This window comes from Panulirus ornatus, chromosome 27 (assembly GCF_036320965.1).
Source record: "Panulirus ornatus isolate Po-2019 chromosome 27, ASM3632096v1, whole genome shotgun sequence".
Taxonomy (NCBI): Eukaryota; Metazoa; Arthropoda; class Malacostraca; order Decapoda; family Palinuridae; genus Panulirus; species Panulirus ornatus.
The window spans coordinates 6,771,001-6,786,919 of record NC_092250.1 but is presented as its reverse complement, the minus strand read 5'-3'; the positions used below and the strand labels follow the sequence as shown (position 1 = coordinate 6,786,919).

The 15,919-nt window shown below is 41.4% G+C and overlaps 1 protein-coding gene across 1 annotated transcript; it reads right to left on the bottom strand.

The window, feature by feature from the left end:
• Window positions 1–9,436: 9,436 nt before the first annotated feature.
• On the bottom strand, window positions 9,437–15,565 carry LOC139757570 (uncharacterized). The gene is made up of 2 exons (XM_071678175.1): window positions 15,185–15,565; window positions 9,437–9,859 (listed from the first exon to the last, which is right to left on the bottom strand). Exons 1-2 carry the CDS (start codon window positions 15,455–15,457, stop codon window positions 9,761–9,763), a joined length of 372 nt encoding a protein of 123 aa, XP_071534276.1. The 5' UTR covers window positions 15,458–15,565; the 3' UTR covers window positions 9,437–9,760.
• Between the last annotated feature and the right edge of the window lie 354 nt (window positions 15,566–15,919).

Below are 15,919 nucleotides of genomic sequence, written 5' to 3'. Positions count from 1 at the left end.
AAACTATGCATTAATGTTAATTGATTGTAATATATATGAGACTCTGTATATCAAATAAGTTATATATCATTCATAATTACATTACATTTAATAAGAACGACATTTACTGACGAATCTGCGAACTCAACATCAATGAAAAATATTTTCCATCATTTTGGACGGTCAAAAGTCAACTGGGCTTCGTCCTTACTTGAGTCCGAAATGTACCAGACTTAAGTGATATTCCTCACTAGTTCCTCAGGCAATGTCGAGTATGATGTTATCTCAAGGTTGAACGTGGCCCATCTGAAGACTACAGTCAGGCAGGTGTGGTGGTCTGTACTGGGTGACAGTGACAGCCACCGTCTGGCAGGGAAGATACCAGTCCTCCTACTAAGAACATGACTCTGGTAAACACACTAACGAGGCTCTGTTATGAGAAGAACACATAACACAACAACAAATAAAGTAGCCGCCACTGGATGTAAACAATTCCAGCCAGCTGAGCTGTATCAGGACAAAACTGGTTTCCAGTCATGTCAACAATGTTCATATCTGGCAACTAACTGGCACCATCGTTGTCATCACTCAATTTGGTATACACAAAAAGATACAAAAATTAATGGTCAATAATTGCAGGCATCACGAGCATTCAACGATTGTCGCTCGGATTCCATAAATGTATTCTGGAAATTTCCAACTGAATATCATTCTCTAGTCCACTGGATATGCACCTGAAAGGCAACATTCATCCAGCTATTGTCCTTTTTTTTCCAGTAGGTCCCGGAAGCACCCGCTTTCTAGTTTTATTCATACATCACCAGTATGATGGACAAGTGAACTCTGATCACATCTTCGTAAACACATTATGAAGTTATCATTATTATTTTGCTTTGTCGCTGTCTCCCGCGTTAGCGAGGTAGCGCAAGGAAACAGACGAAAGAATGGCCCAACCCGCCCACATACACATGTATATACATACACGTCCACACACGCAAATATACATACCTATACATCTCAATGTACACATATATATACACACAGAGACATATATATGGCAGAGGATGTGTGGATCAGGTGTTTGCTTTGAAGAATGTATGTGAGAAATACTTAGAAAAGCAAATGGATTTGTATGTAGCATTTATGGATCTGGAGAAGGCATATGATAGAGTTGATAGAGATGCTCTGTGGAAGGTATTAAGAATATATGGTGTGGGAGGAAAGTTGTTAGAAGCAGTGAAAAGTTTTTATCGAGGATGTAAGGCATGTGTACGTGTAGGAAGAGAGGAAAGTGATTGGTTCTCAGTGAATGTAGGTTTGCGGCAGGGGTGTGTGATGTCTCCATGGTTGTTTAATTTGTTTATGGATGGGGTTGTTAGGGAGGTAAATGCAAGAGTTTTGGAAAGAGGGGCAAGTATGAAGTCTGTTGGGGATGAGAGAGCTTGGGAAGTGAGTCAGTTGTTGTTCGCTGATGATACAGCGCTGGTGGCTGATTCATGTGAGAAACTGCAGAAGCTGGTGACTGAGTTTGGTAAAGTGTGTGGAAGAAGAAAGTTAAGAGTAAATGTGAATAAGAGCAAGGTTATTAGGTACAGTAGGGTTGAGGGTCAAGTCAATTGGGAGGTGAGTTTGAATGGAGAAAAACTGGAGGAAGTGAAGTGTTTTAGATATCTGGGAGTGGATCTGGCAGCGGATGGAACCATGGAAGCGGAAGTGGATCATAGGGTGGGGGAGGGGGCGAAAATTCTGGGGGCCTTGAAGAATGTGTGGAAGTCGAGAACATTATCTCGGAAAGCAAAAATGGGTATGTTTGAAGGAATAGTGGTTCCAACAATGTTGTATGGTTGCGAGGCGTGGGCTATGGATAGAGTTGTGCGCAGGAGGATGGATGTGCTAGAAATGAGATGTTTGAGGACAATGTGTGGTGTGAGGTGGTTTGATCGAGTGAGTAACGTAAGGGTAAGAGAGATGTGTGGAAATAAAAAGAGCGTGGTTGAGAGAGCAGGAGAGGGTGTTTTGAAGTGGTTTGGGCACATGGAGAGAATGAGTGAGGAAAGATTGACTAAGAGGATATATGTGTCGGAGGTGGAGGGAACGAGAAGAGGGAGACCAAATTGGAGGTGGAAAGATGGAGTGAAAAAGATTTTGTGTGATCGGGGCCTGAACATGCAGGAAGGTGAAAGGAGGGCAAGGAATAGAGTGAATTGGAGCGATGTGGTATACCGGGGTTGACGTGCTGTCAGTGGATTGAATCAGGGCATGTGAAGCGTCTGGGGTAAACCATGGAGAGCTGTGTAGGTATGTATATTTGCGTGTGTGGACGTATGTATATACATGTGTATGGGGGGGGGGGTTGGGCCATTTCTTTCGTCTGTTTCCTTGCGCTACCTCGCAAACGCGGGAGACAGCGACAAAGTATAAAAAAAAAAAATATATATATATATATATATATATATATATATATATATATATATATATATATATATATATATATATATATTTTTTTTTTTTTTTTTTTTTTTATACTTTGTCGCTGTCTCCCGCGTTTGCGAGGTAGCGCAAGGAAACAGACGAAAGAAATGGCCCAACCCCCCCCCCATACACATGTACATACACACGTCCACACACGCAAATATACATACCTACACAGCTTTCCATGGTTTACCCCAGACGCTTCACATGCCTTGCTTCAATCCACTGACAGCACGTCAACCCCTGTATACCACATGACTCCAATTCACTCTATTTCTTGCCCTCCTTTCACCCTCCTGCATGTTCAGGCCCCGATCACACAAAATCTTTTTCACTCCATCTTTCCACCTCCAATTTGGTCTCCCTCTTCTCCTCGTTCCCTCCACCTCCGACACATATATCCTCTTGGTCAATCTCTCCTCACTCATTCTCTCCATGTGCCCAAACCATTTCAAAACACCCTCTTCTGCTCTCTCAACCACGCTCTTTTTATTTCCACACATCTCTCTTACCCTTACGTTACTTACTCGATCAAACCACCTCACACCACACATTGTCCTCAAACATCTCATTTCCAGCACATCCATCCTCCTGCGCACATCTCTATCCATAGCCCACGCCTCGCAACCATACAACATTGTTGGAACCACTATTCCCTCAAACATACCCATTTTTGCTTTCCGAGATAATGTTCTCGACTTCCACACATTTTTCAAGGCTCCCAGGATTTTCGCCCCCTCCCCCACCCTATGATCCACTTCCGCTTCCATGGTTCCATCCGCTGACAGATCCACTCCCAGATATCTAAAACACTTCACTTCCTCCAGTTTTTTCTCCATTCAAACTCACCTCCCAATTGACTTGACCCTCACCCCTACTGTACCTAATAACCTTGCTCTTATTCACATTTACTCTCAACTTTCTTCTTCCACACACTTTACCAAACTCAGTCACCAGCTTCTGCAGTTTCTCACATGAATCAGCCACCAGCGCTGTATCATCAGCGAACAACAACTGACTCACTTCCCAAGCTCTCTCATCCCCAACAGACTTCATACTTGCCCCTCTTTCCAGGACTCTTGCATTTACCTCCCTTACAACCCCATCCATAAACAAATTAAACAACCATGGAGACATCACACACCCCTGCCGCAAACCTACATTCACTGAGAACCAATCACTTTCCTCTCTTCCTACACGTACACATGCCTTACATCCTCGATAAAAACTTTTCACTGCTTCTAACAACTTGCCTCCCACACCATATATTCTTAATACCTTCCACAGAGCATCTCTATCAACTCTATCATATGCCTTCTCCAGATCCATAAATGCTACATACAAATCCATTTGCTTTTCTAAGTATTTCTCACATACATTCTTCAAAGCAAACACCTGATCCACACATCCTCTACCACTTCTGAAACCGCACTGCTCTTCCCCAATCTGATGCTCTGTACATGCCTTCACCCTCTCAATCAATACCCTCCCATATAATTTACCAGGAATACTCAACAAACTTATACCTCTGTAATTTGAGCACTCACTCTTATCCCCTTTGCCTTTGTACAATGGCACTATGCACGCATTCCGCCAATCCTCAGGCACCTCACCATGAGTCATACATACATTAAATAACCTTACCAACCAGTCAACAATACAGTCACCCCCTTTCTTAATAAATTCCACTGCAATACCATCCAAACCTGCTGCCTTGCCGGCTTTCATCTTCCGCAAAGCTTTTACTACCTCTTCTCTGTTTACCAAATCATTTTCCCTAACCCTCTCACTTTGCACACCACCTCGACCAAAACACCCTATATCTGCCACTCTGTCATCAGACACACATATATATATATATATATATATATATATATATATATATATATATATATATATATATATATATATATATATATATATATATATATACACATGTACATAATTCATACTGTCTGCCTTTATTTGTTCTCATCGCCACCCCGCCACACATGGAATAACAAAACCCTCCCCCATCATGTGTGCGAGGTGGCGCTAGGATAAGACATCAAAGGCCGCATTCGTTCACACTCAGTCTCTAGCTGTCATGTAATAATGCACCGAAACCACAGCTCCCTTTCCACATCCAGGCCCCACAGAACTTTCCATGGTTTACCCCAGACGCTTCACATGGCCTGGTTCAATCCATTGACAGCATGTCAACCCCGGTATACCACATCGTTCCAATTCAGTCTATTCCTTGCACGCCTTTCACCCTCCTGCATGTTCAGGCCAAGATCACTCAAAATCTTTTTCACTCCATCTTTCCACCTAAAATTTGGTCTCCCACTTCTTCTCGTTCCCTCCACCTCTGACACATACATCCTCTTTGTCAATCTTTCCTCACTCATTCTCTCCATGTGACCAAACCATTTCAAAACACCCTCTTCTGCTCTCTCGACCATACTCTTTTTATTTCCACACATCTCTCTTACCCTTACATTACTTACTCGATCAAACCACCTCACACCACATATTGTCCTCAAACATCTCATTTCCAGCACATCCACCCTCCTGCGCACAACTCTATCCATAGCCCACGCCTCGCAACTATACAACATTGTTGGAACCACTATTCCTTCAAACATACCCATTTTTGCTTTCCGAGATAATGTTCTCGACTTCCAAACATTCTTCAATGCTCCCAGAATTCTCGCCCCCTCCCCCACGCTATGATTCACTTCCGCTTCCATGGTTCCATCCGCTGCCAGATTCACTCCCAGATATCTAAAACACTTTACTTCCTCCAGTTTTTCTCCATTCAAACTTACCTCCCAGTTGACTTGACCCTCAACCCTACTGTACCTAATAACCTTGCTCTTATTCACATTTACTCTTAACTTTCTTCTTTCACACACTTCACCAAACTCAGTCACCAGCTTCTGCAGTTTCTCACATGAATCAGCCACCAGCGCTGTATCATCAGCGAACAACAACTGACTCACTTCCCAAGCTCTCTCATCCACAACAGACTTCATACTTGCCCCTCTTTCCAAAACTCTTGCATTCACCTCCCTAACAACCCAATCCACAAACAAATTAAACAACCATTGAGACATCACACACCCCTGCAGCAAACCTACATTCACTGAGAACCAATCACTTTTCTCTCTTCCTACACGTACACATGCCTTACATCCTCGATAAAAACTTTTCACTGCTTCTAACAACTTGCCTCCCACACCATATATTCTTAAAACCTTCCACAGAGCATCTCTATCAACTCTGTCATATGCCTTCTCCAGATCCATAAATGCTACATACAAATCCATTTGTTTTTCTAAGTATTTCTCACATACATTCTTCAAAGCAAACACCTGATCCACACATCCTCTACCACTTCTGAAACCACACTGCTCTTCCCCAATCTGATGCTCTGTACATGCCTTCACCCTCTCAATCAATACCCTCCCATATAATTTACCAGGAATACTCATCAAACTTATACCTCTGTAATTTGAGCACTCACTCTTATCCCCTTTGCCTTTGTACAATGGCATTATGCAAGCATTCCGCATTCTCACCATGAATCATACACACATTAGATAACCTTACCAACCAGGCAACAATACAGTCACCCCCTTTTTAATAAATTCCACTGCAGTACCATCCAAACCTGCTACCTTACCGGCTTTCATCTTCCGTAAAACTTTTACTACCTCTTCTCTATTTACCAAATCATTTTCCCTAACCTTCTCACTTTTCACACAAAACAGCCACACAAGACCCACATGAAACATCTATGTATACCATCCAGCAGACGTCTCCCACCCATCTACCATAACATCTTCACCACACTACCGTCTACAATATCCATCAAGTACAAAGGAATACAAATAGATTCAAACAGCAACAGACCACTGGGTCCTTTGGAAATTGTTTGTGATAGTGGAAGAATGAAAAAACTCATATAGCTGTGGTCTCGGTCCATTATACATGACAGCTAGAGACTGAGTGTGAACGAATGTGGCCTTTATTGTCTTTTCCTACTGTTACCTCGCGCACATGCGTGGGGGGGAGGGGGTTGTCATTTCATGTGTGTCGGAGTGGCGACGAGAATGAATAAGGGCAGACAGTATGAATTATGTTCATGTGTATATATGTATATGTCTATGTATGTATATATATATATTGTATACGTTGAGTTGTATAGGTATGAATATGAGCGTGTGTGGACGTGTATGTATATAATGTGTGTGTGGGTGGGTTGGGCCATTCTTTCGTCTGTTTCTTTGCGCTACCTCGCTAACGCGGGAGACAGCAAAAAAGTGTAATATATAAATAAATAATATATAGATATCAGCGTGGTAAAAAGCGAAAGGCATAAAGATATTGCAAAGAGAAAAACCTGCAAATATTTTCATGTAAAAGAACGTGTAACTAATGTCAGTTGTAAACATTAAATGAAATATTCATTAAGTCTATTCTGAAATGTATCTAAGGTACTGATTTCATCTGATGCTGCACAGCACATCAAGCTACATCTACCAATACATTACCCAATATTCAAAGAGCCACAGCACTCATAATATACCCATCCAGATCAGTCATTGCATAACCATCTGTCATCCTCACCACACAACATCTACGTTTGTCACTACAAGGCCACTAACATTAACCACCACAAAAATATCTACAAAACTGACCATATGACTATGCTACGATCATGGAATGTCGACAGAACCTTATCATCCACCACCGTCACCTGTAACACCCACCACAGCCATCTGCAACATCCACCACACAATCATCTACATCATCAAAGCAAGCATACTCAACATTCAGCAGGGAACTATTCGCAATACCTACCCAACAACTTTGTACATACAAAGTTCATGACACAATCATAGTTTAACGTCAGCCATCTCACAACCATACACAACTTACCACCCAACCATCTACAACACCTACACCACGACCGACTGGTGCACCCTACATATAGCCACCTTGATCGTACCAAGAACTTTCTCAGAAATACCCTCATGTTTTCCTAAAGAACCCTCACTTCACTGAATCATTTCATACTTACTCAAGCAATAACTTGATTTGAAAAAGACTTATAATCAATTCATCTGAAAACATGAAGAAAGTGAGAACTTGAAAGTTTGCGCGAGAAACTCTTGCTGGAGGTTGCAGAGCCAAGCTCGGTGGGCAAACATTATGTCAGTCACACAAATAAGATAATTCCTCGCGAGGACCTCGGCTGGAGCTCTGAGGGTCGTGAGGCGAGGCTGGAGCTCTCCCGTCTCTCATAACAAAACAGTAGGAGACGTTTGGATAACCTGGCCAGAGGCAGGAACCAGATAGATATACATGAAATGCTCAAACTTGGTAACACAATCGTAACTCTGAACAACTGTGTTGGTGAATACTGTGGCGCGGACGACCTGCACTCAAACTGGTGACAACTCCGACCTGGGTGGGATTTTATATCTCGGGTCAGGAGATTAGATAAACAGTTTGTGAGAGGAGAGAAGCAGGATACAATGTTGTTACTTCCTGATATATCAGGTATTATCAACTGGAAAGCTTTCTGCCAACATAGAAAAACATTTATGTTTATCAACATGTCTGAAATTAACTTCACAATCAAACATACAAAAAGAGGCTTTACGGAAAAGAAGAAAAACGTTGCCATTACAGAAAAATTCACACCAATAAGCCAGCTAAAATCTAATTCATAATTCTGTATTAGTGGAAAGTATTCCAGTTACAGTTTTAAAGATGGATGGATCATTCAATGTAATGGGACGACCAGCAGCCTTGTCCTTCACGGTAGACCATCACAGGTGTTCAGGACACAACCAGCAGAGGGTGTAGCGAGGGTGAGCAGAGAGAGAGAGAGAGAGAGAGAGAGAGAGAGAGAGAGAGAGAGAGAGAGAGAGAGAGACGGTACTGAGACAGGCGTAGGGGTTTGGCAGGGTGGGTAATGCTGAACAGGTAAGAAGGTACTACAGCAGGGGAGTACAGGAAGAAAGCGAAACTGGGGCTAGGATAGGGAAGGTGGATGTGGCTATAGGAGTATAGAGATGTGGGGAAGATTACGCTGGGGCAGTCAAATGAGGATCGAGTTAGGGTGTGAAATATGTTGATACTGAAGGAAACGAAGAGGCCAAGAGGAAGTGAAGAGATATGAGGTGTGGGGAATGGACGGAAGATGAGGGTGATAAAAGGGATCAGGTTAATGGGCAGAGAAGTTGGGCGAGGAAGATGATGCAAGGAAGGGTGAATCCGAGGATTTCCATTGGGAGGATGTTGATGCAAAGTCGCTATAACGAGATGATGATAGATTAATGCCAAAAGGCGGGGAAGGTAGCGCTGGCATAGGTAGGGAGAGTGGTGCTGGCAGATGTGTGGTGCTGGCTGAGATGGGGAGGTAGGTACTTGTAGAGGCGTGGAGGGAAATATTGGTAGTGATAGGGAGGTAGATGCTAGTAGAGGCGGTGAGGAGGATGATGCTGTCGTACATGGTGAGGGAAATGATGACAAGGGTGGGGAGGATGATGCTGTCAGAGGTGGGGAGGGAGATATTCATTCATTTGAGCCACGATAATACATTGCATCATAAGAGACAGTTCAACACATAAATTTCCACTGTAGCAAAATTATCATCCAAGCATTCCAGTCACACTGGAGATCATAATGTACACATTGAAACTCCTATATTCAGTCCTTGTATCTTCATGAAACCTCCAGAAAGCGGCTGACTCTATACTAATTTCAGAACTAAGGATAAAATAAGTAAATAAAGAAAGAACGGTTTATTGATTTCAGTCAGTCATTCAGCTGAAAATATACAGTTGAGGTATTACAGAACTAGTGGCTCATAGTAACTAGAAAATCAATCACAAAGAGTTTAAGATCATGCTGTGGTTGGATAATTTCACACGTTGGATAAGCACACGAGTGAGGTATATCTACATAGTACAGGAAGTTTTACAGAGCAAATTTTAGGGATTATACATTATGTATTTGGTGATGATTCGTTTATCATTAAGCGATGTATAAATGAATTGGTTGAACCACAGCATAACTATGTTGACATGATTATGTATCTAATCATGGCATTAAGTGATGGATATTGTCACGTTGGGTGCGTTACAGTAATATAGTAGTTAACACACACATAACTAGGAGAAACTAAGCTATTTGCCTGCTTAACTGTGAACTAGTTAATGGACTGTGTATGACATTCACAACAGTAGGTACAGGAGTATTCTTGTATCTGTCTATAAGAGCACTGGTTAGTACATGGTGACTGTGGTGACGGTCAGTGGAGGCTGGGCGGGAGGAGGTCCTGGTGACAGGTGAGGACCGTGCTGGTGCTGGTATCTGTCACTGTCATGGTGTTTACACTAGACGGTCGCACCTGAAATTGAAATGTAAGTATTTCTAACATATCTACATCAAAATAAAGGGGTAATATACTACTCCCCTCTTCCTCATAATCCCCCAGTGGGATTTAAAAAATAAATATTTACAGACAATGTAAGATATGTCTAAGATATGTACAGTTCAAAGAAAACTAACATGCAATGGTCCTCATCTTCAGAACAGAGAAAGGTCTATATATAACCATTACCAGTTTCCAGTCTTTTGCGCATCAACTCTAACCTTATTTTTCAAGAAATACAATCATATAAATCTTAGAAGAGAAAAAAATATAATGAGATCATGATTCACTTCGGATATTGAAACACTTATTGACATATTTGTTTCAAAAGGACGGTGTAGTATACTACTCCCCTCTTCATCTTCATCTCCCGATGGGACTTACCAAAAAAAAAAATATTTACAACATCATTGCTTTTGTAAAGATACATATAGTGCAAAGAAAACAAAACAAAACAAAAATGGGCTTTTTAAATCCCCTGAAACCATTACAAACATGTATCATCCTTGGTGCAAAGTTTTTGTATTCTGCAAGAATGTTTAATCACATCATCATTAATCATCCAGCAAACTTGTTCTTTTAAATTACCAATTTCATAGTTTCTGTATAGCTGAATTTTTCACAACTTAATACATAATGTTCTAATATATGTCATCCCTCATTTGGCAAAGTTGACAGGGTCGACCAGTCCCTTCACTTAACTGCCAATAATATCTATACCCCAGTCTAAGTCTCATTAACACATTATCCACAGATGTAAGTTTGCCCATAAGTTACACTGTTGTTATCCAACACATATAGATAACGTTATAGAGTCTCAATATGTTCAGTAATTACATCTGTATTTACATTCTCCCATTCTTCTCTTATATTCTTTTCATACTTTATCATTCCTATGCTCTTATAATTAACAAAATTCATGTATATCTTTACTGTGACTTTTCTGGCCAACTCTTCAGCCACTTCATTAAAATGAATCCTGACATTTGATGGAATCTCTTGCAATGCTATAATCAGATGTTTACAAATGTTAACAACATAGCAGTTACATTGGTGCTTACTCCGCAAGGCCTTCAGTGCACTTCTACAGTCCACAAAGAAATACGTATCTTTACATTTCTCTATAGCAATCTGAAGACCCTCACATATTGCATGTAACTCAGCCAGAGTGGATGAGGTGTTATCACTAATCGTTTTACCAATTGTTTCATCTACGAAACATTTATTAGTAAAGAACTCCTTTATGAAAACACCACATCCCACTCGGCCATCATGCAAGATTGATCCATCACAGTATACATGTACAGAAATACGTCTAGGGAGCTAAATATTTTCTCAAAAAAAAGAAAAAATCCGTCAAGACTGGGATGGTATTCAGCTTTTCTTCACTCAAGCTGAGATATCTGCTGCGATGCATCGTTCTTGCCATGGTCTAAACCTTACATAAGTTGGTAAGGAAACACAATGTTTATTAACTACCTATTCCTTCATAATATTATACAAAGTCTTACATACTTGCACACATTACTAAGATTTCTTCCTTTACTCAAATACATCACTGCACGGGAGAGTATCATCAGCATTTCTCCTAACTGATCAAAGAGCAGCAGCTACAGCAAGTTCCTTTGTCCTATGTTCAATGCTTGGTAAAGTTGTTTCCATTCTCATGATTTGTACTCTTGTGTTTCGTTGACAACCTAACACTATTCTCAGGGCCTCATTATGTATGACTTCGTTTGTGAATATCCTTCCTATTCATGTACTGAGAATAGGTGCTGTATAATCAATAACTGTGTGCTGTACTGATGTACATCATCCTCAAAACTGGGACGCCAACGCCAGCGTAAACTGTTTATATTTTCCTCATTAAAGACCATTCTAATTTTATCATTCACAAACTGTTCCATTACTTCCTTCACTCAAGTCAATACCTCATCATGCCACGTCGTCCTCGGGGATATCAGCCCACCAGTGGGTTATCTCCCATCCTAAACCCACATTTCCGGCCCCCACAACAGAGGCGGGGGTTTGTCCGACTCCAACAGACAATTATTTTCGGTATGCTCCTCGGGGATATCAACGTACCTGCCGGTCACCTTCTCTCTAGTATGTAATTTTGCCCCCACACAATGGGGTCGATTTGTTCAAATAACACACGCCTTTTGTCAACTCGCTTACCATCGTTTTGCTCAGTAGTCACATATCTAGTTCCACAGAAACAGGCTAGTATCTTTTGACTATCTTCTACCATCTTCTTAAGTGTCTGAATTTCTTGCATAAGTTGAGCTACATCACCAGATTTATCAGTTACCAGTATTGCCCGGCCCAGCTGTCCGTGCAACCCTTGCACCATTTTCTGCCTCCTTCAGCACGTTACTCTATACCATTTTCTTCCACTCGTTCTCAAGAGGAGATGGTGTTATCTCCTCTGCAGTTCCTCGTACCTCCAACTATGTCCGCTACTGCACTTCCTGACGCTCTGCTGCTGCCCTCCGCGCACCTGTGGCTGCTTACTGCAACGTGAGGAGCCCGCATTATGTGCGCCACCACAATTACAACAACACGGCACAAAACTTTGCCCAACCATGATCTTACTTCCACACTCCAGGGAATTGTTTTTCCTACAGTACCGACACCGAAACACACAGACATTTCCGAGCCATATGTCCCCATCTGCTGCCCTTGTAGCACAACACTGGTGGTTCAATAAACTTTGCAGTCCTCTTATACCCTATTCCCGAAATGAAGCTCCTTTCTGCAGCGTCTCCCATCATCAAAGCTGCCACTTGTTTTTTATTCTCGCCCCGAACTTTATGTCGTTTTGCCCAAACAAATCTTTGATCCTCTAAAATAGAATCAGTATGCAGCTGAACAGGATACATAAAGATGATCCCCACCTTAGTGTACTTCTCTGTGTCCTCAGGTTCCATCGGTATCACGCTCTTAAACCCTTTGGTTGTCCAGAGTTTAACTGCTTCCTGCCCAGCTACATTTTAGACAGGACCTATTACGGCCTTCCTTGAGCAGTGGTTCAAACTCTGTGTTGCCTTCAAAATGCAGCAGCCCACAACAACTGGTCATGATCATATGTCATACAAGGATCCCCTCGACCTTGGCAAGTATAACCTCCTCTTGCTGCCTGTGTTGTCCACACCACCAGGGTTCCTCATTACTTCAACTTTCATAACCATCAAGAAGGAAAAGAAGGACTAATTCACCAAAGGAAAAAAAAGAATATAAGGAATTCAAATAAATGGAAACCTATGAAAATCCAAAGGAAGTGTAAGAGGGTCATAAGACAGGGTAAATGCAACGAAAAAAAGGATATCCACCAAGTTAGCATTAATCCTAGAGAATTCTTCAAACAGACAAAGGAAGACATGTAAAGAGGTAGTTGGACCATTACGAAACGAGCGTGACACACTAACTACTGACGACAAGCAAATGGCTACCATACTAAATCATTCTAACTTCGTTGTCGCAACTAGAGAAACATCTAGAATACCGCGACCAATGAAAATGTTTCAGAGATCTGATGAAAAAGAGTTGAAGGTTAGAGAAATAAAGAGCTCGTAAGTACTTAAATAAATGGACCAATTAAATCCTTACAAAGTCAACGGCCCAGATAGCTTATCGCCAAGATTTTTCGAAGAGGCTAAGAGACAGATGATATAACCCATAACAAAAATATTCAACGAATCTCTATCGGATGGTCAAGTGCCAACTGACTGGAAGCTAGCAAATGTTACTCCTGTATATAAAAAAGGAGAGTGTGCCTTGAACTACCGCCCCATTAGTCTTACGCCAGTGTTTAGTATAACGATGGAAAAAATAATACGAGATGAAATTGCCACGTTTCTAGAACACAAAATTATATCGGACAACCAACATAGTTTCCGCTAAAGAAGATTCTGCCTGACGAAATTCCTGGAATTTTCTAATGTTATTTATCAGAATTGGGACGAAAAATTACCGTTTGAAGTAGTAGCATATTCAAATTTCCAAAAGGCTTTCGATAGATTGCCTCACAAGAGACTTTTACATAAACTCAAAGCACACGGAATCGGTGAAGAACTCTGTACATGGATCAAAGTCTGGCTTACCGGAAGAAAGCAGCGTGTAGTATCAAACGGCGAAGCCTAAGATTGGCTAGATGTAACGAGTGGTGTGCCACAGGGGTCAGTCCTAGGCCCAATTCTTTTCATGATATACATTAATGACCTAGAACTCGGTCACGTATCTAAGATCTCCAAATCTGCAGACGACACTAAACTAGGAGGTAGAGCTGTAAACAGGCGGGACTGCGAAATGATTAAAAGAGATCTTAACTTACTAGCAGAGTGGTCAGACAGATGAATAAAGTTTGATGTAGAGAAATGTGAAATTATGCACTTTGAAGACATGAATATACGTTACGACTACAAACTATTCGAAAACTAACTAAAGTAAATGAAGAAAAAGACTTTGTAATTATCATCAGCAACAATTTGAAATGCACTGAACGTTTTCAAGCAGCAAGTAAAAGGTAACTAAATCTTAGGTTTCATAGCCAGGAACATTGATCCTAAGACACCAGAAACAATTCTCAATTTACAATTCTCTAGTAAGACCACACCTTAAATATGCAGTCCAGTTTTGGTTCCCAAACAATTAGAAAGACGAGGAAAAATTAAAGCAAGTACAAAAACTCGCGACAAAATTTATCCCATCCTTTGGTAATCTGGCATACGAAGAGAGGCTAAAACGATTGGATCTCTTCTCCCGGCGACTTAATTCAAGTGTTCATAATTCTGAAAAAGTTCGATAAGTAAATCACGAACATCTCTAAATACAAGAAAATACGATTACTATGAAAGGAAATAAAATTCAAAGCTAAAAGATGTAGTACGGACGTGGGAAAAAGCTTCTTTCCCTATAGGTATGTTGAGCAATGGAATAAGTTACCGTCAGACATAATGAATGCTAAATATGTATATAGTTTCAACAGCTGTTTAGACAAATATTTCATAAATTCAGGCATACTTCGAGAAAAACGCCAGAAATAAACGTATAAACGGCAGCGGAAACGGGGACACTAGAAGCTTAATGTGCAGCAGCGGAGAGTCTGTGATAGCTCAAAAAGGTGCTGAGTGGAATTAAATTTTCCTTGTCAAGTTACTTTTCCACACCTTCAGACAACCCAGTAGTGGGCCAATTAAACCTCATGTTTTCTGTCTTTTATGTGAACTCATGCAAACAATTTCGAAAAATTGTTCGACTAAATTGCTGATTTTGGTTCCCAGAAATACTCATTTTGCTTACTTCTAAGTGATCCTTCCTTTTCCTCTTGTCAACCTTGGCCTCCTCGCTGCCACTTGCCTCATTCCGTCTCGCCGCCTCTCGCCTCCTCTTCATTTCCTTCTTACTGACCTTCTCTTGATAGCCAGCCATTTCTTCCATGGTTGTTCGAGAAGCATCTGCTTCAGAATCGCTGCTCGTTAGCTCCAGGTCTTCTCCTGACGTGCCCAGTAAAGCCTTCATTCCTCCTTCAGCCACATATCTTCCGGACTTCTGCTCACAACTTGCCCCAGACATGGTGCAAACCTTAGACAGCGCTAGCTCCAGCTTACCAGCAAAATGGCCAACCGATCGGCCACGAGCGCGTCCGATCCCAACGGGAGCCCAGGCCTCACTGTGTCTAAGTTTTCATCGGGCAAGTGAGCAGTGACGACGGCAGTGCAGGTCGAGATGCATTCGAATCGTATCCACATGAATAATGTTATAATCCTTTAAGAGCGAAATGCACACAGTATCTACGTTGTTCAACGTGTCATCGTCATATATTCCTCCATATATCCAATGAGAACCAAATCTGATTAATAGATAATCAAACATTTTAAGTAGACCAAGACTCGAAACAATGAGCAGTGAAGCAGAGTATCGCTAACAGAGGAGTTGAACTACTACACCATACACATCACTGAGTTTGTCATTTACCTTATCTTCTGGAGTAGTTTTCGGTGCAACCCTTGCATCATTTCTTGTCACCTACAACGT